Below are 27,853 nucleotides of genomic sequence, written 5' to 3'. Positions count from 1 at the left end.
AGTCACATGTAGTGAGAGACCAGAAAGTGTTGGTGGAACTCATCTAATTTCATCTTTTTCTCTGCCTTCAGCTCTAGTGAAGGGAGCCCCGAAACCCTCCATGTTGGCCTTGCTTCACAACATCGTGACCCAGGAGGGTGTGGCCGGACTTTATCGAGGAATTTCCCCCAACTTGCTGAAAGTCATCCCCGCGGTCAGCGTCTCCTACGTCGTCTATGAATACACAAGGATAGTCCTGGGAGTGGACATTGAGGGTAGGAGGGGTGGGAAAGGCAAGGGGTAGAAAAAAAGGTTTGATGGTTTGGGGTGGCATTCAACTGCAAGCACGTACAGATCTGTTGGCAATGCATGAAGAAATGGGCCTTGACTGTGGACGAATGGTCCTGTGATCACAAGTCAGGAGATTTCAGGATGAGGATGATATAGGAAGGAAAATAGACCACGGCAGGACAAGACAAAAACAGCAGACTATATGTAATCTGTTGTGAAAGCCTCACATTTGGAGGACCTCACCTGAACTGGCAGCTGCTGTGATGAGTTTCCTGTGTGATGTATTGCATTGCAGTGCATGCCAACAGTTGTGTGAAAGCTAATCCACTAGCCTCCTGCTACTGCATTGACTTGGACAGATGAAGACTTGCATGAACTTGCCTGAGCACGAACAGGTAAAAGTTCTATGTTACATTCCTACAGCATTATTTTTTCCTCCTAGGTGGTCTATAGAGAAGATACAGGATTGATAGGAGGACTGATGCAACTTCCTGTTCTGTAAGTGAGGGGAACCGGAAGTCGCTGCACATCGGTGGATGTCTTAAACAAGTGTTACAAATACTAAAGTACGGAGATAATTGGAAAACAACAACAAACAACAAACAATTATTAAACTTAAAGGGGAACTATGCCCATTTTCAAAATTCATACATGTTATTCCTATGGTCTAAGACAGTCCAAAAAATATAAGTAAACATGAACAACTCTCTCCCAAATCCAAAAACTAGAGTGCTAAAACTCAAACTTGTGATGTCATAGGGTATAAAGTGTGGAGCTGCTCCATAAACAATGAATTGGAAGAGATGTTATAGATGTTTTGGTTATATGGGAATATTTTCTCTTTCAGAACTGACAACACTACATTATAATAAAGCTCATTTGGGTACGAAGTAGAAAACAAACATTCTGTGGGTCCACAAAATCAGCCGAGCAGCTCCAGACTTTATACCCGATGACATCACAAGTTTGAGTTTTAGCACTCTAGTTTGAGAGTTGTTCATGTTTACTAATATTCTTGGACTGTCTTAGACCATAGGAATAACATGTATGAATTTTAAAAATGGGTTGTAGTTCCCCTTTAACTTTTGAATGACGATTGAAACGGAGGATAGTGAAACAACAGACACTGTCAATCTCCTCTTTCCTGGATGGATTACTACTGAGTAAAGCACACCAAAAGACTTTATATTTTACAGGAGTGGAACTGCCAAAGCCATATCAAGAAGCGTTAGAGGATTCACGATAACCTCTCATGCTCACGTTTTTTAAGTGTTCCTATGTTTGAAACACTACAGGGTCCAGTGCCACACAGTATTTTCACAAACTGTATGTGCACAATATGCAGCTTTCACACTGGTAAAGAGTTTGCTTTGTCTGTATCATGAAACTAGAAGAAATGAGATTTACTGCCAATGAACATATTTGATGCGTTAGTATTTATTATGGAAGGTGCAAATAAATGCATGCATGGTGCTGATTTTATTGAATAAATGCCATTGAGCTTTATTTTAAAGGTCTGTAATTTCCAAATAATTTCCTAGAAGTGTCAAATAAATAAATGTTGATTGAGTTGTTTAAGTTCGTCATGTTGACTTTGCTACCTATTGACTTATAGGAATACATATCATTTGTTGTTATAAAAAACACAATGTAGTGACTCAGATAATGTATGAAACCCTTATATGCTATCTTTAAAGCTGCAGTAGGTAGAATTGGAGCAAATGTGATTTAAAAAAGTTATTTTTATAAAACGGTCACTATATCCTTACAGTAGTGCATGAGACAGATAATCTGAAAAAAATCATGTGCCTCTTTGTCCTCCGGTGCTCCTAATGGCATCTGCAAGATTTCACAGACCGAAGGAAAACAACCAATCAGAGCTGAGCTGGAGCTTTGCCGTCTCTGAGCAGCTGTCAATCACTCGCAAACTCAGATCAAACGGTCAAACTAGGCAGCGCTGATCAAATATGAATCAATATTCTGTTACTGTAATGCCTATTTCTCTCCTCAAATGTTTTCAGAACATCTTGTAGTGTACTGTTTAGCTGTAAAATGAGAAAGTTTGTGACTTGGCCGCCATGTTGAGATCAGTTGAGGAAATACCAAGCACCGCCCACCAGCCGGAGCACACTTCTAATTTTACAGCTAAACAGTACACTACAAGATGTTTCGGCGAGAAATAGGCATCACAGTAACAGAATATTGATTAATATTTGATCAGCGCTGCCTAGTTTGACCGTTTGATCGGAGTTTGCGACTGATTAACAGCTGCCTCCGTTGAATGAACAGCCAGTAGGAACGCTCTCTCTCTGAAATGACCTGTGATTGGTAAAAGTCTCCCATAACGGGCTAGATTTTCTAAAGCCTGAAAACAGAGCCATGAGGAGGTGCAGAAGTCTAGTTTTCTCTCACAACACTTGAATTACAATATGCTGAAAGGTTATTATGGAATTTGTTTGCCCAATGATGCCAAAAACATTCTGCCTACTGCAGGTTTAATATGTTCATATGAGTGCAAGTTCGGGTTTCCAACCTCACTTGTTAAAAAACAAAAATATGATAATATTGTAAAATTGTTTCTAAATAATAAATGGCCTAATGCAACTAGACAATTAAGAACTAGATAATGTAGGATAAGATATACTTTTATTGTCCCCGTGGGGAAATTTTCCTGGACTCCGTCCAACTGCAGTTACAAAAACTAAATTAAAACAGCATCAACAACAATAATAAACGATTCCACATAAGACAGGTAAACAGTTCCACAGAAACAGACGTTTCAACACATACACAGTCCATGTACATAATGGCATATACTATCACACACACCATGGCAGGTACTGCACCCAGGTAGTGCACTGCACCGTCTACCGTCTTGCCCATATGGCACAGACAATAGTCCAATATTACACAGATGCAACATATTGCATTGTCCCTATTTAACATATTGCACTGTCCCTATTTAACATATTGCACTGTCCCTATTTAACATATTGCACTGTCTAACCATATTGCACTGTCCTTATGATAGCTTTGTGTTACGAGTTGTTGAGAAGTTTAATAGACATCGGCAAGAATGAATGTTTGTAACGGTTCAATCTGCACCGTGGGACTCTATATCTCATGCCGGAAGGTAAAAGTTGGTACTCCTGGTGTAAGATGTGAGTTGGATCTGACACGATTTTCTGTGCCTGTCTGATGACAGACTGCTCATAAAGCATCTGGAGGTTTAGGGTGTTTTTTTTTACCCCCATAATCTTCATGGCAGTCTGCATCTAAATGTTATACCTAAATACAGGCCTGTCCTCAACAGTGTCTAGTATACACTTCTCCTCCAGCCCAGGAGGTGGCTGTAATGTTGCTGTATGATGTTGGACGTCAACACCCAATAGTACAAGGAAGAAGAGGAAGAAGAAGTAGTAGTAGTAGAAGAAGAAGAAGAAGAAGAAGAAGAAGAAGAAGAAGAAGAAGAAACATGCACAAAACCTGGCAAGAATACTGGGACTTAAGTGACACAGGGAGACATCTGATCTGTACAGTATTCAGAAACATGTAGGAGTTGGTGGAACACAGAGCGGGAGCCCAAAGGAAGAGATGGTCATTACCCGTCTGAAAATAGGACATACAGGATTAAACAAAACACTCCATAGAATAGGCAAGCACCCAACTGGACTATGCACGAACTGTAATAAACCTGGAAACTGTCAAACATGTTCTTATAGAGTGCAACAAATATGACAAAGAAAGAAGGGAATTGATATCAGGAGTAGATGATGGAAATATTACAATCTGCTAGGAAAGACATCTAAGAAAGTACACAATCTTATAATTAATTACTTAAGGGCAACAGGAATAATGGAGAGAATTTAATTATTATTAGTATTATTATTATTGGGGTTTTTTTCCTGCCAAGCTACTGCTCCACAAAGTACACACTCTTCTTATTAATTAGATAGATAGATAGCTAAATAGATAGTAACTTTATTGATCCTGAGGGACATTCAAGATTCCATCATCACAGTTCCATAGTGCAAAACATGTTAGTAAAAAGGCAGTAAAAAAGTTAGTAGTGCAAAGTACAAAAAAATATACCAGATATAAAAATACAAGGAGATGAAGAAAATTGTTAAAACTGAATATAGTGCAGGGTAACAACTGTGATACACGACTATTAGAAAATTGAATATAGTGCAGAAGAGACTGTTAAAAATTGAATATAGTGCAAAAGAGACTGTTAAAAGTCAAAATAGTGCAGAAGAGACTGTTAAAAGTAAATATAGCGCAGAAGAGACTGTTAAAAGTCAAAATAGTGCAGAAGAGACTGTTAAAAGTAAATATAGCGCAGAAGAGACTGTTAAAAGTAAAAATAGTGCAGAAGAGACTGTTAAAAAGTAAATATAGCGCAGAAGAGACTGTTAAAAGTAAATATAGCGCAGAAGAGACTGTTAAAAGTAAATATAGTGCAAAAGAGACTGTTAAAAAGTGAATATAGTGCAGAAGAGACTGTTACAAAATGAGTATAGTGCAGAAGAGACTGTTAAAAAATGAATATAGTGCAGAAGAGACTGTTAAAAGTAAATATAGTGCAGAAGAGACTGTTAAAAATTACTTAAGGGCAACAGGAATAATTGAGAGAATTTCATTATTATTATTGTTATTATTATTATTATTATTATTATTATTATTATTATTATTATTAATAATAATTATTAATAATTATTTTTTGTTTTTTATTTATTTATTTATTTTATTTTATTTTTATTTTTCCTGCCAATCTCCTGCTCCACCTTCCAGTCCAGTAGGTGGCTCTAATGCAGCTATAAGCTGGTTCACCACCACCACTAACCACCAGAGAAGCAGCAGGAGCAGCAGAAGAAGCAGAAGACGCGGGTAGTTGCAGCAGGACTCGTTGATTGGCTCCTTTAAGCAGTGGGAGTTTTGCCGGCGTGGTAAGGCAGAGAGTCTCATCACGCACATTGGTGTTTCTCCGTCCGCTCCGCTCTTGTTTCAGCCTTCTTCCCGCTTCTGCGCAGCTCGACCCGGCCACAGACAGCCTCCACAGCCTGCCCCCTGTGTCTCTCTCTACTCGCCCCTTGTGAGCAGCATGTCTGATTACGGCGGTCTGCCGACTAACGGAGTCGGCGCTGGGATGAAAAACGACGCTTTTGCTGATGCAGTACAACGAGCCAGACAGGTAAATCAGGTAGTGAGCGCGAGGACACACAGCCGGAGACGAGCTCGCGGTAGTTAGCTGGAGGAGGAACCAGCAGCTAGCTTAATCACCCGTGACGTTAGCTTTAGGTAACTAGCTGCTAGTGCTAACAGAGCTAACTAGCATCACCATTCATTTGTCTCACCAGGTTGAGTCTTTAGTCGGGGTGTTGGACTGAGCAGCAGCAGCACCGTAGCTCACTAGTATCTCATTTACCGTGAGCTAAATCCACATTAGGACTAGTGGACAGCCGTGATCCGGAGGGTGAGCTACCAGCACTGAGCTACCAGCTACTGGAGCTCCGTTAGCCTCGGTTAGTGACTGTAGGTAAGCTGATCATGAAGTTTCCTCCATGTGTTACACGCCATTTTAGAAGAATAGATCAATTATCACGGCTCCTGTGGTTAAAAGGTCAGCCGACGGGCTTGTTGTTGTGTTTGTAAGTCGCGTTAGATGGACAAAGAGATGCTGGTGGGTTATTTAGTGTAATGTTTGCTTGGCGGCCAGACTGAAGCTAACACGTTACCTCACGGCTCTTTGTGGTCATCAGGGTTCAGCCTGCTGCTAGGACTAGTGTAGCTTTATTCATTCATTACTCATCTATACTGGTTGTTTTACTCGATGGAAACAACCAAATGTGCAATTAACAGACACATAAAACAGAAACAAATAGTAAAATTTAACATTTGAGAAAATGAAAGTAGATTGTTTTTGGTGTTTTTTTTGCATTTTCTTAATTTATCCAGCAACATTGTTACATATTAATCAATTAATTGGTTCAGCTTTAATCAAGGTGTTGTGAAGGCACTGTTATAATAAATAAATATAAAGGTTGTCTTATTTTAGACCATCTGTTTTTTTTTTACTTGTGTAGGAATATTAAAGGGATAGATAGATATAGATAGTAACTTTATTAATCCTGAGGGAAATTCAAGTTTCCATCATCACAGTTCCATAGTGCAAAACATGTTAGTAGTACAAATAAATATACCAGATATAAAAATACAAGGAGATGAAGAAAACTGTTAAAACTGAATATAGTGCAGGGTAACAGCTGAGATACACGACTATTAAAAAAGTGAATATAGTGCAAGTTAACAATTGTGATACAGGACTATTAAAAAAAAGTGAATATAGTGCAGAAGAGACTGTTAAAAATGAGTATAGTGCATTATCTGTCCTCCTTTGTCGTTGTCGTCCCCCCTCCTCCATCAATTTAGTATTGCACTTCCACAAATTGAGGCACTTGTTAGAGAGATTAAAAGTGAAAGGTCAAAATGGATGCAGCAGAGACTTGTAGTCATAGTATGGTTCAAGATCCTACATTTCCCATAATGCACCTCAATACCGTCCTACTTAATGCTGCGTTCCATTTGAACCAAGAAGTTGGCTTTTCCGAGTTCCCAGTTGGAAATTTCAACTGGAACGCGTCCTGAAGTCGGAGGTCCAACTTGGAGAGTCGATTGAACCTCACCAAACCCGGCTTCAAAATCCAAGATGGCTGCTTCGTGCATCATCAGTACTGTCCAACTTGTCCAATCTGTGGCCATGTTGCTACGGTGTTTGTATGTGTAAAATACCGGCGTAATGTGTTATCAACTGGTATTGCTAACAATGGCTAACCTGCCTGGAGCAAACCCCATTAAATTTTTTCCGACTTGTTGTACTTAAATGCGTTCAACTCGGTTGTGACGTCATTCCCAGCTCCAACTTCCAATTTCCGAAGTAAATGGAACGCAGCATTAGACCCTCCCTGCCTGGTAAATGCGTATGTCTTTCAATCTCCCCAACAAAGGCTTTCTGTTCTAAATTTGTAGTCTCCAAGCCCAGATGACAACATCAGTGTAGTGCTCCTCCTGAGTTAATTGATCTTCATGTGCCTGCAGAGTGCCACTTTAAATGAGATGATCTTCCTTTTATATTCACTATTTCAGGGTGTATTGCAAACACTTCATCCAGTGTATTTCTTTCTAGATTGCAGCTAAAATCGGTGGAGACGGTGTTCCCTCAGTGAGCAACAACGGAGGAGCTGAGAACTATCCATTCACAGCACAGAAACGATCCCTGGAGGAAGCAGGTGAAAATCCAGCACAAACGGGCAGTTTGTCTGCATTTGCTAGTCCACATGGCAGACTCACTTTTTCTTTTGTTTTCAGATGAACCCGATGCCAAGAAGGTAGCATCACAGGGTGAAATTGATTCTGCATTGTGTACGTTTAATCACTCATTGATCCTATTACAAACACTCCCTCGATTCAGTTTCCAAACACTCAACACATTTTTTTCTTTCTCTCGCAGCTATTGGAGCTCAGCTGGCGGCCCTGTCCCAACAAAGGTAAGACTTATTTTTTGTTTCTTTTACATTAAAACTTTTGGTGCTTCTGGTTATGACATACCTTCATATATCATTGTTGTTTTTTTTAAACTTGTCTGCAGTGTCAGGTCCTCCACAATGACAGAAGAGTTCAGGGTGCCTGATGGCATGGTCGGTCTCAGTAAGTACATGCACACAAGTTTCCTAAACCATTGACATGATGGCTGCGTTACATGTGTTCAAACTAAATTCTGAATCTCTTTGCTGTTCCTAAAGTCATCGGCCGAGGAGGTGAACAGATCAACAAAATACAGCAGGATTCTGGCTGCAAGGTCCAGATTGCGCATGGTGAGATATGCGTGCTAACCCCAGATTTTCTAAATCAACAAATTATCATGTTTTTTTCATCTTTTAGATTGATATATATTTTCCTATTCATTCACAGACAGTGCCGGGCTTCCAGACAGAACTGTTTCTCTGACAGGGTCACCAGATGCCATAGGGTAAGTTGGTTTTCCCATGTAAAATAATAAGGTTATATTGATAACATTTTTATATAGACAAATATTTTTATTTTTTTTTTTAAATAATGCAGCCACAGAGCTTTTAGAAAGGCGCCGAATAAAAGTATGGCTTTTCTCAAAGAAATTGTTATGACTGTGAATTAATCATTTTGAAAATCTGGGCAGGTCCAAAATGAATGTTTAGTTTATCTCTGTGGAAGATATCTGATGTTTGGTTCCCACTTCTAATGAGGCTTGTGAGCCAATAGTATAACAACATTGGTGTCATGTGGTATCTCTGGGTCGTCAGTTAGTGTGGAAAAAAAGATAAATGGCTGAGATTGACACTGGTGTCTCCATCAGGCTGTCCAAAGTTATCAATTGTTACCTTTTAATTTACAATGCAACTACTCCACTTAACTTTCAAAGGAAAAGTTTGGTTTCTGGGGACTTTTCGTTAACAGATGTCTATGGGATCAAGTAACAGCTCTGCTCAAAGGTAAAGAAGTAACAATATAAACTTTACCAGAAAATGATGGCCGGCCTAATCGGACTACATTTAATGTATTAATAAAGTTTAGTATCTTAAGGCGCCCGCAAATTGTCAAATCTGATCTGAGATCTGCAAAAACTCTTGCGAGACTCACTGCTAAACAACTTATCCTAACCTTAACTATTCAAGGTCAATATCCAACTTAAACTGTTCAAGATCAATGCCTAACCTTAAGTTAGTTTGTTGGTTCCCTTCTAGCCACTACCATGGCAACAGTTAGCACTATTGGGACTTTTCTAACAGAATTTTGCCTCTAAGGCATCATTTCCTCTCAGGCGGTGTACAAAATGTCCTTTGCAAAGATTGCCAAAGTTAAACCCCAACTATGGTCCTCACACTAATCTTAATCATTTCTAACCCATGAATAACTGTGTGATTAGTGGAAGTTGGTGGTGGTTAACAGCCTGCTTCCCTTGTGGCACAAAAGTCTCAACCATACCAGACAACAAAATGTAATGTTAGGATTTTTTGTTTAACTTCTAAGAATGAAATTAAAATTTTAAAAATAGATTAATGAGTATCAAAAGCTACACTTTCAGCTTTTAGCAAGATGCATTTTTCTGCTTTTTTGATAGGAGATGCTACTTATCCTGTAGACTTCCATGAATTGAGCCAAGCTAGGCAAAGCCCATAATTCAGCTTGACTTGAAAGTGCGCAAAAAAAAAACACCAAAGTAAAGTTTTGTTCAAAACTTTGCAGCTGCTGAAGACTATGGCATTATTGTTGGCGCAGCTGGAGCTTCTTGCACTGCCTGTAATAAATCACAATAGTGTGCCTTGGTAGCCGAAGGGTGAAAGCATCGTCCAGCCACAAGCTACAGCCAATGAGAGTCCAAGACACGGGTTGAGGGGAAACCTGGGGGAGGAGGGGTCGCCTATAAAAATAGGAACTTACTGTACGTGTTGCATTTGCAACATGGAGCAAAGTTGTTGTTGCACCTAGAGGAATAAATAGTAAAAAAAAAAAAGTGTGGAAACCAATGGAAAAACACTTTTTTTGAACATGTGTCTCGTGCATGATTTCACGTTATATACTGTGTATTTCTCGTGTTTATTTGTGACGAAAGTAGTTTTGAGGCCTCATCAGAGATTCCTCCTGATGAAAGACCTCGTAGTGTGTGACCCCCCCGTCTTTGGTCAGTTATGTAGTGTGAAAACCACATCGACTTAAAGACTCCAGATTACAAGACAGCAAGTTGTGTAGTGTGAATAGTACAGCGATCTGCCGACTTTGAAATTCTTGTAGTGTGAATTTAGCTTAAGAGAGGTAGAGAGCCGCGGGAGAAGCGAAATGCCAAAGTGAGTCTCATGCCAGGGGCTTAAAAAAAATGACATGGTGATTTGTACTCTATGTTTGCGATAGTCATTCACTACATCCCACGTAGTACAACTCATAATACATTGAGTATATTTGATATATCGCCCACCCTTACTTCAATCATTTCATCACCCTTCTTTCATTTGAATTTGCCTCCAGGAGAGCCAAGGCACTTATAGATGACATAGTGTCAAGGGGTCATGACACACCCAACGGGCAGTCAGGCTCCATGCAGGAGATGATCATCCCTGCAGGCAAGGCCGGCCTCATCATTGGTAAAGGAGGAGAGACCATTAAACAGCTACAGGTGAGAATCACACGGTACCTTAACATATCTCTATGATCACTTCATTCTGAGTGTTTCTACTGTACAAATATTAGAAAGAAAATGATCATTAGGGGGACGTAAAGTTCTGTGTTGATTTCTAAAAGTGCACTGCAACCAGTAAACGGTGTAACGTGTTCATGTTGGGATAAGGTGAATTTTCCTTGTGTGATCAATCCAACATTTCTCTCCTGCAAAATCATAGGAGAGAGCTGGAGTGAAAATGATTCTTATTCAAGATGGATCCCAGCCACCCAACATAGATAAACCCCTTCGCATCATTGGAGACCCCTACAAAGTGCAGGTACTCTTTAAGCACAGTCAAGATAGTTTTGGCTAAGTGGGAGGTGTTTCATGCCCCTATTTAACCCTCAAATCATTGTTTTCTTTTGGTGTAGCAAGCAAAGGAGATGGTCAATGAGATTCTACGAGACCGGGATCATGCAGGCTTTGGAGACCGGAATGAATACGGATCAAGGATGGGAGGAGGAGGAGGTGGTGGAGGCGGAGGAGGTGGTGGCAACAACAACGGCGGTGGAGGTGGCGGTGGTGGAGGAGGAGGAGGTGGTGGTATTGGTGGCGGCGGCGGCGGCATCGATGTAAGTAATCTGTGTTTATTACAGCAGTTAGACTTAACTTTGCTTTTCTCCTGACCACAGCAGAGATCAAATTGCATTAAATGAACATAATTGAATGACAGTAAAGTAGAGATGCATCGAATGCCGAACCAAACCGGACAGTTTTCAACTGTCATGTAACGCTATCATGATGTGCTCAAATCTAATCTTGCAAAGTTTAGTTTTTGTTGAAATGTGAATAACTGTAGTTGTAATGTTGGCTCTAAGCAGCTTATAACCATAGACTGTCTATTAGAAGTAGACGTAGTCAACATGACGCCACCCATTGGCGGACTGCCGTTTTGAAACCTCGAGTTCGCATTTTGGCTGTAGCCATCTTTGTTTTTTTGCACGACACGAGCAGGTGGAGCTAAGTACAACAGAACGCTGAATGAGACATTTTTTTAGGCGACCAAAAAGTTACAATTAACTTTCATGAACTGAAAACATTCTGGGAAAATGTTAAAGTTGTAAGATGAAAACACAAAAATATGTTTTAATCAAAGCAAGTAGGCCTATTTAAATAAAAATGTAATTATTTATTGCCTAATGATTTTGAGTTGTGTGCTTTATGAAAATAACCACTGTAAGTGACAATTACAAGGTAAAAGGAGGACATTTAGAATTTGACGGTGTACACTGACTTCAGCCACTGACTGAAATAATTTCTCGGGACGGTGGTGAAAAGTTAATCTGGAGCCTTGCTGTCAATTATAGATCTTAGAAATAGAATCGGCCAAGGAAATTGCAATCGTGTATCTGTACTGTAGAAGAATAATGTGTGAATGCATGTTAACCATCATTTTGATTAATGGGTGAGACTTAATTGCTTTGAGCAGTTATCACAATTGTATTTGTAATCCTACAGATAGCTGTGCCCCGCCACTCTGTGGGAGTTGTAATTGGCCGAAGTGGTGAGATGATCAAGAAGATCCAGAGCGATGCTGGAGTGAAGATACAGTTCAAACCAGGTGAGCTGGGGGATTAAACTGCACCCTATTTCTTTACATGCCATAGATTTAATTAGAACTAATGGTCTTCCCTTTTGGCCTGCTAAGTAGTGTTTATGCAGAGGTGGAGAAAAATATATACTATCTAATAAAACAAAACAGTTTAAAGCTAAAGCTGGGCAGAAAAGTTCAAATCTACTAAAGATGCTAAAGCTTCTGTCCAAAATAAGTCTTTTTTTTTTACCATTTTTTTGGCAGGAAAAGGCAACGTAAGGTTTTATTTTGTACTTAGCTCAATTGTGCTGTCATTTCAACGTCTTTAACATTTTCAAATAGGCTAGTTAATCCTTTTTGTTTTCAGTCCCTGTACAGACCCCCACCATTAAACCTGCCTGTCCTTTTGTCATCCCTTACAGATGATGGTACAGGTCCTGATAAAATTGCCCATATTATGGGTCCACCAGACCAGTGTCAGCATGCTGCATCAATCATCACCGACCTGCTACAGAGCATCCGTGCACGAGAGGAGGGTGGCCAGGGGGTAGGTGTTTAATTCCTTTAAAGTGTTGATCTTGATTTCTGTGCTGATGACAGAAAACAGAAACCGGGCTCTGCTGTGGAACAGTGAAACCTAATGTACGGTGTGTTTCCTCCACAGGGCCCCCAAGGTGGTCCCGGTGGTGGAATGCCACCCGGTGGGGGGCGCGGACGAGGTAGAGGCCAGGGGAACTGGGGTCCTCCGGGAGGCGAGATGACCTTCTCCATTCCTGCGCACAAATGTGGGCTCGTCATTGGCAGAGGAGGAGAGAACGTCAAGGCCATCAACCAACAGACCGGAGCATTTGTGGAGATATCTCGTCAGCCACCACCAAACGGCGACCCGAACTTCAAAATGTTCATCATCCGAGGGTCCCCACAACAGATTGACCACGCAAAGCAGCTCATAGAAGAGAAGATTGAGGTACGTTCAAGTGACTCGCGGAGCGGAGAGGGAATACATAGTTCAAACCGCTGTCAAAAGATAACACTTAACTGATTTGCAATTTGAATGTTTTTCTCCTTTTTTCCAGGCTCCATTATGTCCAGTGGGGGGTGGTCCTGGTCCTGGTCCAGGAGGCCCAGGCGGTCCTATGGGTCCCTATAATCCCAACCCTTATAATGCAGGGCCTCCTGGTGGTGCTCCCCAGTAAGTACAACCCACAAATGACACTTGAATGCAGGGATTTTCCTCTAGGGGAGACTGATACATAAACAGTTTGTGTTTAAATGGTCCTGTCCTTCTCTACAGTGGAGCTGCACCTGGTGGCCCCCAGTACTGTCCTCAGGGTTGGGGAAGTAACTACCAACAGTGGCAAGCCCCAGGTCCACATGATCCCAGTGAGTCCCTTGTTTTGTGCACTGACTTCCATTCTTCCCAAATATTCAGTTTTTGTACTCTCCTCAAAAGTTGTCATATTTAGAAATCTTGTAAGGCACTTTGTGAATAGTTTGAGGTACATAAATCTATTTCTTCTCCCTACCCTCATTAGATAAGGCGGCAGCAGACCCAAACGCAGCATGGGCAGCATACTATGCACAATATTACGGCCAACAGCCAGGGGGCGCCATGGCAGCCCAGACTCCAGGGGGCGCTGCAGCAGCCGCACCAGGGGACCAGGGCCAAGCGCCGCAGGCCTCTGGGGGCCAGCCGGACTACACTAAAGCTTGGGAAGAGTACTACAAGAAGATGGGCATGAGTAAGTGGGGTCTGAGACAGTTTTATGTATTTGGGTAAAGTGAGCTTTAAACTACAGGGTTCTATCTGGGAGAATGGAGTATTGCTTGTAGTACTATTGAATGAATCAGTCATACTGATGTCAGTAGTATACTGTTAAATGAAACCAGAACATGACTGTGTGTGCATCCAGTACAAAGTGTGTGTTGTTGTTGTTTTTTTCAGCCCAGCCAGCTGGAGGTGCTGCAGCTGCTCCAGGCGCAGCAGCAGCCGCCCCAGCAGCAGCAGCAGGCGGCGGTGCAGCTGGAGGCCAGCAGGACTACAGTGCAGCCTGGGCTGAGTATTACAGACAGCAGGCTGCCTACTATGGACAGCCAGGGCAGGCGCCTGGACAGGCATCTGCTCCACAGCAGGGACAACAGGTAGCACAACAATGACCGGCATCCAAAAATTAACTTTGTTGCTGCCAAGGTCTAGTGAGCTAAAAACAATTGCCTGCTAAGAATACATTCATGGGCGAAAATAATGAATACCCCTTTTTTATAGAAATGTTAACCCCAACTGTGTTGTCTGTGCCTTTTTGTGTTTTAGAATGAGATACTGTGACAGAATCAATATGCAGATGTAGGTATAAATCACTTGCATAGTTTTTATCTTCATCTTAATCATTCTGGGTGATCCCTGGTGTTGCCAAATAAAATAACATGAGGATTCTAGTAAAATGGCTGTAACTTAGATCAGTGGTTCCCAACCTATTTTCCTTGAAGCCCCCCCTACTTGTATCTAAGAAAAGTTGAGCCCCCCTGACATCACCCTAAAAGAAATTACAAATCCTGGAACAAAATCCTCAATTTGAATAAAGTGCTTCAGTCTATTAAATGAGTTAGTCTTTTTTTTTTTAAACAAATCAACTTTCTATAATGAATGTAAATCTTCAGTTTCGTCAACATAAATAAACTGATTACGTCTTCATGGATTCACCAAGCAAATGCAGATATACATAATAATAATATTTTTGTAATGCCTTAATTAATTTACTATAATGGTGTTGGTGCCAAAAATAGATTTTTTATTATTGTGGTTAACTAAATGTAATTTATGTTGTTGTTAGATTGCTGCTAGAACGCCCCGGTAATACAGGATCCTCCCTTTGTATGCGTCAAGCAGGAGAGCAAATGGGTTTTTGACTGCAGTGAAATTTGTTTTTGAACGGCTAAACGGCAACAAATATGGATAGAAGCAGAATATGTTGTTAGGTTTTGCTTCTAAGTAGCAAAAAATTGTCTTTTTAAACAGTTTTATGTACAGACGTTTGTCTAAATTATCCAGGTAGTGTATTATGATTTTAGTTATAAATTAGCAAATCTGATTTTGACACCCTCGGAGTAGACAAATCCTGGCGCACCCCCTGTGATCTTTGGTGCCCCCCTAAGGGGGCCCGGACCCCAGGTTGGGAACCACTGGCTTAAGAGAACCATCCAGGCAGTCAACTGAAGAACATGCAAAAACCAAATGCATTCAAAGTTTGTTTCAAACCTATTGCAAAAGACCATTTTAACACTATTTGGCACTTGGCAGGTGTTAATTATTGATCCTGCATGAAACTGTGTATTCATATACTTTACACAAACACCATGGTGAGATCATTTTTACATTCCTTTACAAAAACAAAGACTGATTGCATTTTGTCTGATGTCTCATTTCAGGCCCAGTAAACGATTGGATCGGCCACTTGGAAGGTTGCGATGGCTCTCTGGACTTGTTTGTTTTTTCTATCAAGAGATTTCCTTTTTGGCAAGACAAGACCGCGGTTCACTCATCCACCCAGACATTTTCTATTCCAACCTTCTTGTTTGTTTTTTAAAGTCAAAATTGAAGGAGAAAGGGAACACATTTTGCCCATGCATTGAACAAAGCACTAAATATCTACTTCGGTTACTATTCAGTCTGCCCCTTCACCTCACCCACACCTTGTAATACTTTTTTTTTTTTTTTTTAAATGTGAAATAATAAACATCTTAGTTTGCAAGCTAGCACAACAACATCTCAACACTGACTCACATTTAAGTAGTTTTTCCCCTTCAATTTCCTGAGGGTAAAAAACTGTCTAGCAGTATTTTGAATATATTCAGAAATTGTTTGTAAGAAAAAAAACATTTTTGGTTTTTTTTTTTTTTTTTTTTTTTTTTTCTTGGTACCTTTAACATTTTTTTTTTTTTTTTTTAAACATTCCCCGTGTTTAAGTTGCAGGTGTATTTCTCCCTGCTGTCATGATTTCTTAATTTTAATTTTATTCATTGTAATTATTTTCCTTTTTAAGAGGGTCGTGTGTGTCTGTATACAGTGTATGCTACTGAACAGAAAAATGTGTGCAAGTTGGCTGTAATAAGGCACAAACTGTCCGAACAGATTGTGGGTTGGTTGTGTGTGCATGTCTGTGTTTGTGTGCTTGACTGCCCTCAATTTAATTTCTCCATCTTTATTGTTGTTGTTTTTTTTGTTCCAATAGGTTCCGTTACTGTATGCTGATTTTTTTAGATGTTATTTTTTACTGCTTGTTTTTAAATACTTAAAATAAAACATTCAAATTACAAGTTTCTTTTGTTTCTTGTGTGGTTGTGGGAGTTGGTTGTTCCCCATTTTAGACCCAAAGTCTTATCCGATGAAACGCCAACTTGATTTCTCATGCTGGAAGTGACACTGATCCAACAGACATACTTGGATCTTGTTGTAGTGGCCCTCCTGCAGGATGTCTCCTAACCTGTGCCTCACTGTGCCCTACCTTTGTTTTGGTTCTGATTGATGTCAGACATACTTGGATCTTTCTGTAGTGGCCTCCTGCAGGATGTCTCCAACCTGTGCAGCGTGATACAACAGATATACTTGGATCTTGTTGTAGTGGCCTCCTGCAGGATGTCTCCTCACCTGTGCAGAGTGATACAACAGATATACTTGGATCTTGTTGTAGTGGCCCTCCTGCAGGATGTCTCCTCACCTGTGCAGAGTGATACAACAGATATACTTGGATCTTGTTGTAGTGGCCCTCCTGCAGGATGTCTCCTAACCTGTGCCTCACTGTGCCCTACCTTTTGTTTTGGTTCTGATTGATGTCAGAAATACTTGGATCTTGTTGTAGTGGCCTTCCTGCAGGATGTCTCCTCACCTGTGCCTCACTGAGCCCTACCTTTGTTTTGGTTCTGATGGATGTCTCCACTGGTGAGCGAGGTGAGTGTGTTGCAGCCTGTGGACCAATCAGGAGGCTGCCTGCTGCCTCGAGAGGACAACAGTTGAGTGGGAGATGGCGCCCAGCTCCAAATCAGAGAAGGACGACAGCAAACAGAAAGCTCAAAGGAAACACAAAGACCATGTCGTGAAGCTGCTGCTGCGTGGGAAGGTAAGCTATAAACCCACAAAACGTGGCACATAAAACCCAGAAACGCTGTTTCTTAAACACAGTTTAGCCGCTCCGGTGAAGCCTTGCTGCCAGGAGCTTCTGCAGCTAGCTTAGCTGCTAACTGATGCTAGCTTAGCTGCTAGGAAGCTAACATCTAATTGCAGGCAGCTGGCTAGTAATTAACCAATGCTACAAAGTATGTCGTGTCCTCTGCTTTCTACCAGTGTGTGTCTGCATGTGTCTCTCTTGGTGTAGGTTGCTAACATGCTCGTAGACAGTCTGAATGTATATGAACACTGTTAGCATGCTAGCTAAGTCAACGTTCAGTTAGCTTCAGCTAAAGACCTCTGCAGCAACTCACAGTAACGTTACTATAGATGCTTAACCAACGTAACCACCTACTTTATAGACAACCTGCATACTGTATGTGTGATTTAAAGGTGTGTTACTGTGCAGGACATTGAATGAAGCAGTTGTAGTTTGTTTTGTATCCAGGAACACCACCAACAAGGCTCTTAACGTTAAAACTGCTATTTACATATTTTCTACACACATTTCTATGCTTGGTGTTGCACTATGTATGAGGTTATTATTACTGCAATATGCAAGTTTAGTAGTTGTGTCCCATCTTGTTGCTAAATAATAATGAATGTGCTGCTAAAGACATGTAAATCCAGAGGAGAGATGATCATTTTGTAATGGGTTATGTAGGAATAATGTTGTTTTTTTGTCTGATGGGTCTTACTTGTCTGTCTGTCTATGGTAACAGTATGTCTATTGTATGTGTACTTTTATATCAAACTGAGCTGCCTATGGATGCAAAATGAATTTCAGTGCAAACTGACAATAAAGTTGTATCTTATCTGAATCCACTCTCCTGTCTGTTCTGCAGCTGTCGGGACAGTTTTCTCAGCGGCTGTTCAGGAAGCTGCCACCTCGAGTGTGTGTCCCATTGAAGAACATTGTCAGCGAGGAATTCCTGAGAGCAGGGTCAGTTCGGTGTGTTTACAAAATTAGTTTGTTGTCATTAAGCACGTTGTATTACACAGTGGACTGCAGTACACTGAGAGCATGTCAAACCAAATGGTGTGTGAATCAGGATTGTTGATGTTCTCTCTGAATATGATCCTGCTTGTAGGGATGCAACCTTTCCTCTTGCAATACGATTATCTTACATATTACATCAGGACGACATTCATAACAGCACAGTCCAACAACAGGGAGTGCCACAAGATGACAGAAGTACAGTTTATAGTTGAATTGACACAGACAAATGTTTTGTCAAGTGAGCAATCGACACAGACAATTAGATTGTCAAAGTCATTTTGTGGCAAATGAAGTACAGTTCAAAGTTACATAGAAATAGACAAATGTTTTGTCTCATGGTCAATCGACATAGTGCGCATGTGACATCATTTTGGCATAAATTGAACCCAATAAAAAACAATGAATGTAACTGATAGTGGAAACGAGAATTGTGAATTTTATAATGACATTGACTAACAAAACTTAATTTAATATGGATCTATCACATCATGGCCGAAACCTGATCTGCTTTATAACGTCACTATTGGTGCCAGTAGTAATCTGACATGTCAGCTTTGTTGCATCCCTACCTGCTAGTGACCATTACATCCAGAATAAGGATTGACATGTGTAATATTGTTCAAGCTGCGACATGTATGACAGCGATGTGTCACTTTTTTTGGTTCCAGTCATGTCTTTCTCGGCTTCACCAAATGCGGCCGCTACGTTCTGTCCTACACCAGCGACTGTGGAGAAGATGATGATTTCTCTTTCTATACCTACCATCTCTATTGGTGGGAGTTCAACCTGCACAGTAGACTCAAACAGGTAAAGGAAAGGAAATGTACTTGCTAAAACCTCAATGTGTTCCTTCCTGAAGATTCACATGTAAACAGAGGAGGGCTAATTAGATGCATTACCTTATCCTCCTGTAAGAGTTATAACTGGAGAACTTAGATAAGTCAATTTAATGTATAGATACCTGGTTCTTTGTCTCATGTCTGCCTTTTCTCTTTAGGTCCATCATGTTCGTCTGTTTGCAGGAGAGGAAATCTACAGTGACCTGTACCTGACTGTGTGTGAGTGGCCAAATGACCACTCCAAAATTGTCATCTTTGGCTTCAAGTAAGAAATAATAAACACATTGATCAACGGCCATATGGAGATGATTCAGTTTAAGCTATGTTATTGCAGTGTGTAGGTCATGATAAATGATTCATGTGTGGTTCTTCCTGACAGTACACGCAGTTCAAGTTCCGTTCTGATGAACTTAATGATGAGTGATGAAAACAACAGAGACATCTACATCACTATTGCCTCCATGCCTCCTCCTAAACCTTGCTCTTTTTGCTGCCCAGTTCCCTCAGCCACTACCATACGCACAGGTAAACACACACACACATGCTACTTTACTGTTCTCACTGCGTCCGCCTCTCTGTCTCTCCCTCATCCGACTTCATCCTTTTCTCTCCCCAGGGAGTGGCGAGTGTCTGGAGCATGGCTATGTGCTCAACAGCAGGTACCAGGTGGTGTACCCGTTCCCCACTTTCCAGCCAGCGTTCCAGCTGAAGAAGGACCAGGTCATCCTGCTAAACACCAGCTATTCTCTGGTGGCCTGCGGCATCTCACTCTGCCCAGGTAACACACACATACACAAATAGCCGTATCAGCTAATTTATTTATCCTTGTCTTTTTCTTATGTCTAAAATCAGACTATGCATTAGAGTCTTTCCGATACCGATACCAGTATCGGAAATGCATCCAGCGAGTACACCACTCTATGATCCAATTCATTAACTCAGAAAAAAATCTACTTGTTTAACCGGAAATCAATTCCTCTTCGTCGCTCCAAAACAGTAGCCTTCACTAATAAGAATAATAATAACTTGGATTTATATAGTGTCTTTCAAGAAACCCAAGGCCGCTTAACGTAGACATGTGCTGTCGCCTCGGATGTATCATGGCTACCACTGGCAACTACTGTTTTAGAACAGTGAAGAAGAAGTGATTGCAGGTAGTTTGTCACGTGACAATAGCAAACAACAATAGTGTGGTGCTAGTGGAGAGTGTAACGGTAACGGTAGTCAGAGCGAGGAAAATGTCAGCCATTTGGCAATATTTCACAGTGGAAAATCCAACAAGTAAAACAGCAATATGTACAGCAAGTAAGGCTTCCGTTTCCAGGTAGTAGTGCCCTGGTAGGGTGTGTCAATATTGCACCCTGCAGGACAAATTAGCACACAGGCTGTCCACTGAGGAGACAGCTAAGAGAATACGGAGTTGTTATTTATTCCTAGCTTCATTTATTTACGTTCTTTGTAACGGACTAAGTGAATAATAAAAGAAAGTTCTATTGCATTCATTCTCAGTATGTATTTGTTCATGTTTTCCAAAGGGTTTACCCTGAGCCAGGCCATACAACAAAGATAGTAATCATATCACATCCATACATGGTCAGTAGGAAACAGCTGTTAAATAACAATAACTATATATATTTTTTTATCACGCTGGTATAGGATCGTTACTCTTACAAGACTACAAGTTCAGGTATCACAATTGGTATCAGGAAGAAAAACATGGTATCAGAACATCTCTAGTTAGACTTTGTTTCCAGATATGATGCACAACTCAGGGTCTAATTGGGCCATTTTGAGGAAGAACTAGATTTGGTGGGAGGAGGGAGTAATGTCGCACCAGGGCAACAAAGGCCAGAGAATTCTGACGTGATAATCTGTTGTGTCCAAAATGCCAAATTGGTTCCGCTGTGTTAAAATGATAAAGATAAAATGACCAAATGTTATTCCTGATACTCCTTTTCATTCTCATTAATCCAGGCCTGTAAGAGTTTTCAATATCAGGCTGACGTTGTGTAGCCGTATTTCAGCATCTCTTTGTATCTGCATCTTGTCTCTTGCAGGTAAGCAGGGTCAGTCATCGCAGATCCTTTACACAAAGAGAGCAGCTCTGTCAAGTCAACCCGCCGCATCTTGTCCCTCCACCTCCTCGGCCTCTTCTTCCTCACTACCTCAGGGATCTCCCGAAAGCCGACTGCCACCTAGCAAACCCGCTCCAATTCCCTCATCTCCTAGCCAGTCACAAGCAGCCGTGCGAGCCCGGGAGTTTGCAGCTGACCTCTTCAGACGGGCCCAGGGAGGAGGAGGAGGAGGGAAAGAAAACGAAGTCCAGGCAGAAAGGAGACCAGCTGATGGTGGTGAAAAAGAGGCAGCACAGATACCAGGAGACAAAGGGATAAATGTAGAGAGGAGGAGAGAGGAGGAGGATTGTAGAGAGAGGAGGGAGGAGGAGAGACGGACTAGTTTACCACAAGCGTCCACATCAGGCGGGAGCCACAGTTTGCCACAGCACTCTGAACCAGTGATGTCTCCTGCCTCCTCTTCGTCATCCCCTTCATCCCCTCCGACCCCATCCTCATCCCAGGAGGTCGGCCCCAGCGAGCCTGGATATGTCAACTATTCATGTCTGCACTACCGCCTCCAACAGCCAGGGGCAGCAGAGCAGAATACAGGAGCTGCAGGAGGTGAGAGAAAGAGGAGAGGACACACAGAATGAGTGAAAATGACCTTCGTCAGGTCTGTCAGCCCGAAGTTGCTGACCTGCATTCTTCTCTGTTTCTGTCTCTCCAGGTTATGAAGACGATAAAGTTCAGCTACCTTTCACAGTCACTGACCTTAAAGGAAGGAGCCTGCAGCTGGTCACCGGGCCACACAATGGACAGGTGCGTGTTTGCGTCAGTACATGTATATATATATATCAAGTTGCCCTACCAGGGGCGCCTGGGTTAGCTCAGTTGGTAGAGCGGGCGTCCATGTATTAAGGCTTGGTCCTGACCGCGGCGGCCCGGGTTCGAATCCGGCCTGTGGCCCTTTCCGCATCCACTCTCACTCTCCCCCCTTTCAAGACTCTATCCACTGTCCTGTCAATAAAAAAATAAAAAAAAAATGGAAAAGTTGCCCTACCAGTCCTTGAAATACTGGAATCAATAATCAGCTGCAGGCATTTATCTCAGAGCACTGCATCAGTCTGATTTTACAGACAATCATAGCATCATCTCGACTGTTAAATTGTTTTTTAATTATTTAATTTCTAATTTTGACAATAGGAAACATTGTGCTTCCATATTCATAAAAGTCTTTGATACAGTTGATCAATCTTTACTAGGGCTGCACAATTAATCTAATATTGATCTTGATCACAATTTTGGGTTCCCACAATTAAATGAACATGATGGACTGCGATATTGACGATTAAAATGCGTACTCCGCTCACAGAAACCTCAATCAAATCAAGTGCCTCATAAACTGATAGTCAGTCACCACCTTCACTTTTGGGGAGCTGTCTTGCCGCTGCAGGCGCACCCTACAGCAACAGCCTGTGAGAAACGTACCTGGATGTTGTGCCTGTGGTCCAGAGTGGAAGAGTAATATACTGTATATTAAAATGCACTGAATTCAGGTGAAGATAAATCTTATTTTAAAGGCGGGGTGGGTGATCTTGAGAAACTAGCAAGAGTACACTAGATTTTTAAAAATGATCCAGCCACAAAAACTAGCCCAGTGTTGCCAACTCTTTTCCAATGAAAGTAGCTAGCAGCACTAGCTGCTAACTACATCCAGAAGTCACTAAATCTAGTGAGAAACACTGACAGCCTGTCACTTCAGACCTCCCTCCAAAGCCACTCCCCCACAATTATCATTACGAACATAAACATCATAATGAATGTAAACAACGGACACGGCTATTGTTAGTAATCACAGCTGTCAAGCTAGCAGCTTGTGGAACACTCCAGTTAGTGCACAGGCAGATTGCAAGCAGACAGGTAGTTCATCCAATCATTTCATTCAGGCCAAATGAAAGGATCAGCTTTATTACAGTCCCTCCTTTTTTTTGTCAGAGCATTTGATTTATTGATTGCTGTTGGGGTGTAATGAGAATTTCAATTAATATAACAAAAATGTTTCTAAAATCTTAATCAACCCTGCCTTTAACTCTTATTTTAATGCAAAGTTATTATGTTATTTGCAGGAATATAGCACAACATGGAAGTGAAAGCAGCGCTCTGTTGATTTAAATGTGAAAGTGCAATGAAAATATTTTGACCCTAAAATCAATGAATAATCATGATCTCAATTTTAATCAAAATCATCGTGGTTATCATTTTGGCCATAATCGTGCAGCCCTATTCTTTACTGTTACAAACGTTATTGTCTGTCGGCTGCAGAAGGGATGCTGGTAACTTTTAAAGAGCTGCCTATCAGACAGAGATCAGTGTTACACAGTCTAATGAAATATTTTGCTCACTTAAAAGTCAGTCAAAACTCTACAAGTCCATTTTCAATAATGTCATGTATCTGCCTGTAACTTCTGTAGCAGAGCTTGCAATCAGTGTCACATTTTAGTGTAACTGTAAACAGGATTTCTGCTCAGTTAACTAAAAAGAAACGCAATTCACATGTGTAAATAGTGAGGGTTTGTGTGTTTAATCTTGGTACCTTTTAAAAAGTTTGCGTACATCTAAACCTGTGTGTTGTCTCTTGCAGAGTGTGTGTGTGGAGCAGTTAACTCTAGACTTTGAGTATCTTATCAATGAGGTGATCAGAAGCGATGCTGCCTGGGCTCCTCAATTCTGCTCCTTCAGCGACTACGATGTTGTGATATTAGAGGTCAGTACACACACACACACACACACACACACACACACACACACACACACACACACACACATATACACACACACACACACACACACCGTTTTCCTCCAATATTGATGGGATTGCAAATAACAAGTCTCATTAGACCTGCAGTCTTTGGGTTTACTGTATTTTACGTATCTAGACACAATACGATCACTTGACTTGTCCAGTACACAGTTGTTGACTTTAGAGCCGTAGTTCTCTCTGGTCTTTAAATTTAAGGATTATAATAAAACTTTTATCAGTGTGTCCCAGAAAGGTAAAGTCAAAGGGCATTTAATAAACTCCAGGGTGAATTTTCACATAATTAACTTCACAGAAACATGTTAAAATATACACATTTCTGTCTCGTTTCGCGTATTGTATTTGCTACGATAAATACATTTTCATGCCTCAATTGAATACCACAAATGTCCACTTGGACTCAAGGATGAAGTGATTTATAATTTGGTGGTCAAAGGTCACTGTGACCTCACAAAATGAATGTAAACTGCAACTTGACTGGTTGGTGGAGACATACAGCCGTGAGGTTTTAATTCTAGTTAACTCTCATGTTTCTGAGCTGACAAAAATAAGGAAGGAAGAGAACATTTTACATTTGACCTGGATGTGTGATTGATGTGTACCAGGTGTGTCCTGAAACCAACACTGTGATGATCAACATTGGTCTGCTGTTACTGGCCTTCTCCAACTCGGACGAGGAGCACTGCAGGTACTTGTCCTAAATAAACCCAAAGCCTTCTTCAACCCTGCATCTGCCACTTTTTTTTCCTGTCCCCGCTAAGTCTGCTTTTCATCGTTTTTGTTCCCAGGCCAAACACATATCATTCCAACCTGCAGGTCAGCTGGGACCTAAACACAGGTGTGTGTTGCACCGTGGGTGTAGGTGACCTTACAGAGGTCAAGGGTCAGACCAGGTGAGGAACTTCTGCCACCCCTCCCCCTCACACGCACACAGCTTTCTGTCCGTCTCTTTCCTGTTCTGCTCTGTTTATTTCTGTTGTGTTAAAGGTGTCAATCTTTATCTCTCTTGTCAGTGGGAGCGTGTGGAGTTCTTACAGGAAGTCCTGTGTGAACACAGTGATGAAGTGGTTGGTTCCCGAGAGCAGCTCCCGCTACATTAATCGCATGACCAACGAAGCTCTACACAAAGGTGAGTTGTATACACATTTACGCACACTTTTTGTGTCCTGATGTCCTTTAAAGTGTTTATTTCAGATCAATTCAGTTGTCGTGTTTAGTGTTAGTGTAGGTTAAATTTGAGCGGCACAGTTTTTAATTGCAGGAAACTCTTAGGAGGTATTATCTGTACTGTGTGGACCCCAGGTGGCAAAAGAAACACTGAGTTTGGTGTGTTCAGACAAAGAAAACGTTTTTAAGACAAAGATCCCAGCCACTGTTGGTAGTTTTACAGTCTTTGCAAACTCATTTTTTCTTTATTTGTGTGTCGTTAAGTGTGAATAGTAACTCGTCTTCTCACCCGTAGGCTCATCCCTGCAAGTGTTGGCTGATAGTGACCGATGTACCTGGATCGTATTATGAAGAAAGAAGAAGTGTCAAAGCAACAGAAACAAAAGCACACGCAGATAACACGTCGACACGGCCTCATCGTCAGTACGGAGCTCGACCTTAAATCGGAGCATAACTGCAAACGTTCAGCGACTGCGCTTTGGTAACATGTAGTTCAAAACGTGTCAAATTGAAACCGAACAAAGAGCGCTCTGGATGCTGTAAAGATGAAGTTTTTTTTGGGTGGTCTGTGTTTAATTTTACAGGTTTCATCATCTTTTTTTTCCGTTATTGTATATTGTATTATTGCAACCACCAAAAACAAGAGCTGGACTGAACGAAGATATAGTTTTTACTTTTTCTGTTTTTATACAGAAAGACGTACCGTTATTGTAGTGTGAATGTTTCTGATGTGTGTGTCTGTAACTGAGCGTATGCAATATCTGCACCTGTGTGATGTTCACAAGGGGATTTTATCCAGAGAATGACTGTGTGTATGTATGTGTACGCATGTTTAATGTGTATGTAACATTTGACAGATTCTGCTGCTTTTGAACAAGTTGTTTCCTCACCCGGACCAGTTCAGAGTCTGGCTGTGTTGATTCATAAGGCTGCAGTATTTAAAATGAACCCAGTAAGATCTTTTGTAAACCTCTGTCATGGAAGTAGAGGGTTGTTGGGGGTGATCAGCTGCTCAGTTGGTTGACATGCTGTATGTTTACTGGCATGGAAGTTCTATTATTTTTGTGAAAATAAAACATTGAAAGGTTTTCTGTCTGTTCTGTAGTCTGTTGTATTAAGACAATTCTGAAAACAGTCCAACCTGGGGGTTTGGAAAAATTGTGTTGTGTTGCTTGAACTACTTGCTTGCAAGTCTTGCTTTATTTCTCGAGAATTATTGGATCATTTTATCTCCCAGGTTACTCAAATAAAACTGAAAATATATCAGTTTTTTCCTTGAACCGGTTTCAACTGGTAGACTATTGCAACCTGTTACAAGGGGTCCTAGACACTGTAGGCTTCATTTTAAAGGGACACTCCACTGATTTTACACATGAAGTTCTGTTTACTTATCATGAAGAGTACCACTCAGTTTTCTAAAGTTTGAAAACTAAAGCTGTCAATTGATTAAAATATTTAATCATGATTGTCTATAGTTAAAGCTGAAGTAGGAGAGATTGGAGCAAATATGATTAAAAAAGATATTTTTATGAAACGGTCGCTATATCGTGACAGTAGTACATGAAACAGGTAACCTGAAAAAAATCATGTGCCTCTGTGTCCTCCGGTGCTCCTAACAGCATCTGCAAGATCTCACAGACCGGAGGAAAACGAGCAGTAAGAGCTGATCTGAGGTCCGCTGTCCAGCTGCTGTCTATGAGAGCCAGCTGTCAATCACGCACAAACTCCGATCAAACGGTCAAACTAGGCAGCGCTGATCAAATATGAATCAATATTATGTTACGTTAATGCCTATTTTTCGCCTCAAATGTTTTCACAATCATCTTGTAGTGTACTGTTTAGCTGTAAAATGAGAAAGTTTGTGATGCCGCCGCCATCGTGAAATCTGGTGAAGGAATGCCAAGTTTTGGTCACATGACCAGAGCACAGCCAATAGGAACGCTCTCAATGAAATGACCTGTGATTGGTCAAAGTCTCATGTAGTTTTTTGAAAGCCTGAAAACAGCCATGAGTAGGTGCAGAAGTCTTGTTTTCTCTCGGAACACTTGAATTAAAATATGCTGAAAGGTTTTTATGGAAGTTTTGCCAAATGATGCCAAAGATATACGGCCTACTGCCACTTTAATCGCGACTAATTTCAAAATAATCACATTGACCTTAAAATGAGATTTGTCAAGTATTTAATACTCTTATCAACATGGGAGTGGGCAAATATACTGCTTTATTCAAGTATATGTGTATATTTATTATTGGAAATCAACACAAAACAATGACAAATATTGTCCAGAAACCCTCACAGGTACTGCATTTAGCATAAAAAATATGCTCAAATCATAACATGTCAAACTGCAGCCCAACAGGCAGCAACAGCTGTCAGTGTGTCAGTGTGCTGACTTGACTATGACTTGCCCCAAACTGCATGTGATTATCATAAATGTCTGCATGTCTGTAAAGGGGAGACTCGTGGGTACCCATAGAACCCATTTTCATTCACATATCTGGAGGTCAGAGGTCAAGGGGACCCCTTAGAAAATGGCCATGACAGTTTTTCCTCGCCAGAATTTAGCGTAACTTTGGAGCGTTATTTAACCTCCTTCCCAACAGCTTGTATGACATGGTTGATACCAATGGATTCCTTAGATTTTCTAGTTTTATACGATACCGGTATCACTCTAGCTCTAAAACTGAGCCCGCTACAACCTAAAAATCGCAAGTTGCATTAATGCGTTAAAGAAATTAGTGGCGTTAAAATGAA

The 27,853-nt window shown here is 41.1% G+C and overlaps 3 protein-coding genes across 13 annotated transcripts in view; all 3 read left to right on the top strand.

Moving 5' to 3' along the window:
• LOC119485570 (calcium-binding mitochondrial carrier protein SCaMC-3-like) overlaps nt 1-18,284 on the top strand; it is a 29,974-nt gene extending 11,690 nt beyond the window's left edge. For 2 of the 4 annotated variants that reach the window (XM_037765238.1, XM_037765239.1), the window contains 2 exons: nt 72-254; nt 713-1,848. In XM_037765238.1, the coding sequence (XP_037621166.1) occupies nt 72-254; nt 713-723 (194 nt within the window). In that variant the 3' untranslated portion in view covers nt 724-1,848. Of the gene's footprint in view, nt 1-71; nt 1,849-18,229 lie in introns of those variants that run through there. The other 2 variants (XR_005206306.1, XM_037765237.1) reach the window with 2 other exon arrangements.
• Nucleotides 5,067-16,370, top strand: LOC119485567 (far upstream element-binding protein 2-like). 7 transcript variants are annotated; one of them, XM_037765229.1, is made up of 19 exons: nt 5,147-5,464; nt 7,457-7,559; nt 7,639-7,692; nt 7,781-7,817; nt 7,919-7,977; nt 8,073-8,144; nt 8,242-8,299; nt 10,330-10,477; nt 10,701-10,799; nt 10,894-11,094; nt 11,981-12,083; nt 12,479-12,603; nt 12,721-13,023; nt 13,133-13,248; nt 13,351-13,439; nt 13,592-13,798; nt 14,002-14,198; nt 14,368-14,404; nt 15,483-16,370. In XM_037765229.1, exons 1-18 carry the CDS (start codon nt 5,375-5,377, stop codon nt 14,380-14,382), a joined length of 2,076 nt encoding a protein of 691 aa, XP_037621157.1. In that variant the 5' UTR covers nt 5,147-5,374; the 3' UTR covers nt 14,383-14,404; nt 15,483-16,370. The 7 variants fall into 7 exon arrangements, with proteins under 7 accessions (XP_037621155.1, XP_037621157.1, XP_037621159.1 ...); XM_037765228.1 differs by having other exon boundaries at nt 5,148-5,464; nt 14,368-14,400; XM_037765227.1 differs by lacking the exon at nt 15,483-16,370 and having other exon boundaries at nt 5,067-5,219; nt 5,304-5,464; nt 14,002-14,658.
• Nucleotides 16,967-26,186, top strand: dcaf15 (DDB1 and CUL4 associated factor 15). 2 transcript variants are annotated; one of them, XM_037765235.1, is made up of 13 exons: nt 16,967-17,170; nt 18,063-18,169; nt 18,886-19,024; nt 19,215-19,321; nt 19,436-19,581; nt 19,673-19,834; nt 21,114-21,734; nt 21,841-21,932; nt 23,755-23,877; nt 24,537-24,619; nt 24,720-24,824; nt 24,945-25,060; nt 25,394-26,186. In XM_037765235.1, exons 1-13 carry the CDS (start codon nt 17,075-17,077, stop codon nt 25,447-25,449), a joined length of 1,953 nt encoding a protein of 650 aa, XP_037621163.1. In that variant the 5' UTR covers nt 16,967-17,074; the 3' UTR covers nt 25,450-26,186. The 2 variants fall into 2 exon arrangements, with proteins under 2 accessions (XP_037621163.1, XP_037621164.1); XM_037765236.1 differs by having other exon boundaries at nt 16,974-17,170; nt 18,063-18,160.
• The last annotated feature ends 1,667 nt before the right edge of the window (nt 26,187-27,853 follow it).

The sequence above is a fragment of the Sebastes umbrosus genome, chromosome 3, assembly GCF_015220745.1.
Source record: "Sebastes umbrosus isolate fSebUmb1 chromosome 3, fSebUmb1.pri, whole genome shotgun sequence".
NCBI classification, from domain to species: Eukaryota; Metazoa; Chordata; class Actinopteri; order Perciformes; family Sebastidae; genus Sebastes; species Sebastes umbrosus.
This window is presented reverse-complemented; position numbering and strand designations above follow the sequence as displayed.

Coding starts and splice junctions, on each gene's coding strand:
- dcaf15 (XM_037765235.1), top strand. CDS start 17,075: ATGGCGCCCAGCTCCAAATCAGAGAAGGACGACAGCAAACAGAAAGCT. Junction 18,170..18,885: donor CTGAGAGCAGGGTCAGTTCG/GTGTGTTTACAA, acceptor TTTTGGTTCCAG/TCATGTCTTTCTCGGCTTCA. Junction 21,735..21,840: donor GAATACAGGAGCTGCAGGAG/GTGAGAGAAAGA, acceptor CTGTCTCTCCAG/GTTATGAAGACGATAAAGTT.
- LOC119485567 (XM_037765229.1), top strand. CDS start 5,375: ATGTCTGATTACGGCGGTCTGCCGACTAACGGAGTCGGCGCTGGGATG. Junction 7,560..7,638: donor ACGATCCCTGGAGGAAGCAG/GTGAAAATCCAG, acceptor TTTTGTTTTCAG/ATGAACCCGATGCCAAGAAG. Junction 7,978..8,072: donor TGATGGCATGGTCGGTCTCA/GTAAGTACATGC, acceptor CTGTTCCTAAAG/TCATCGGCCGAGGAGGTGAA.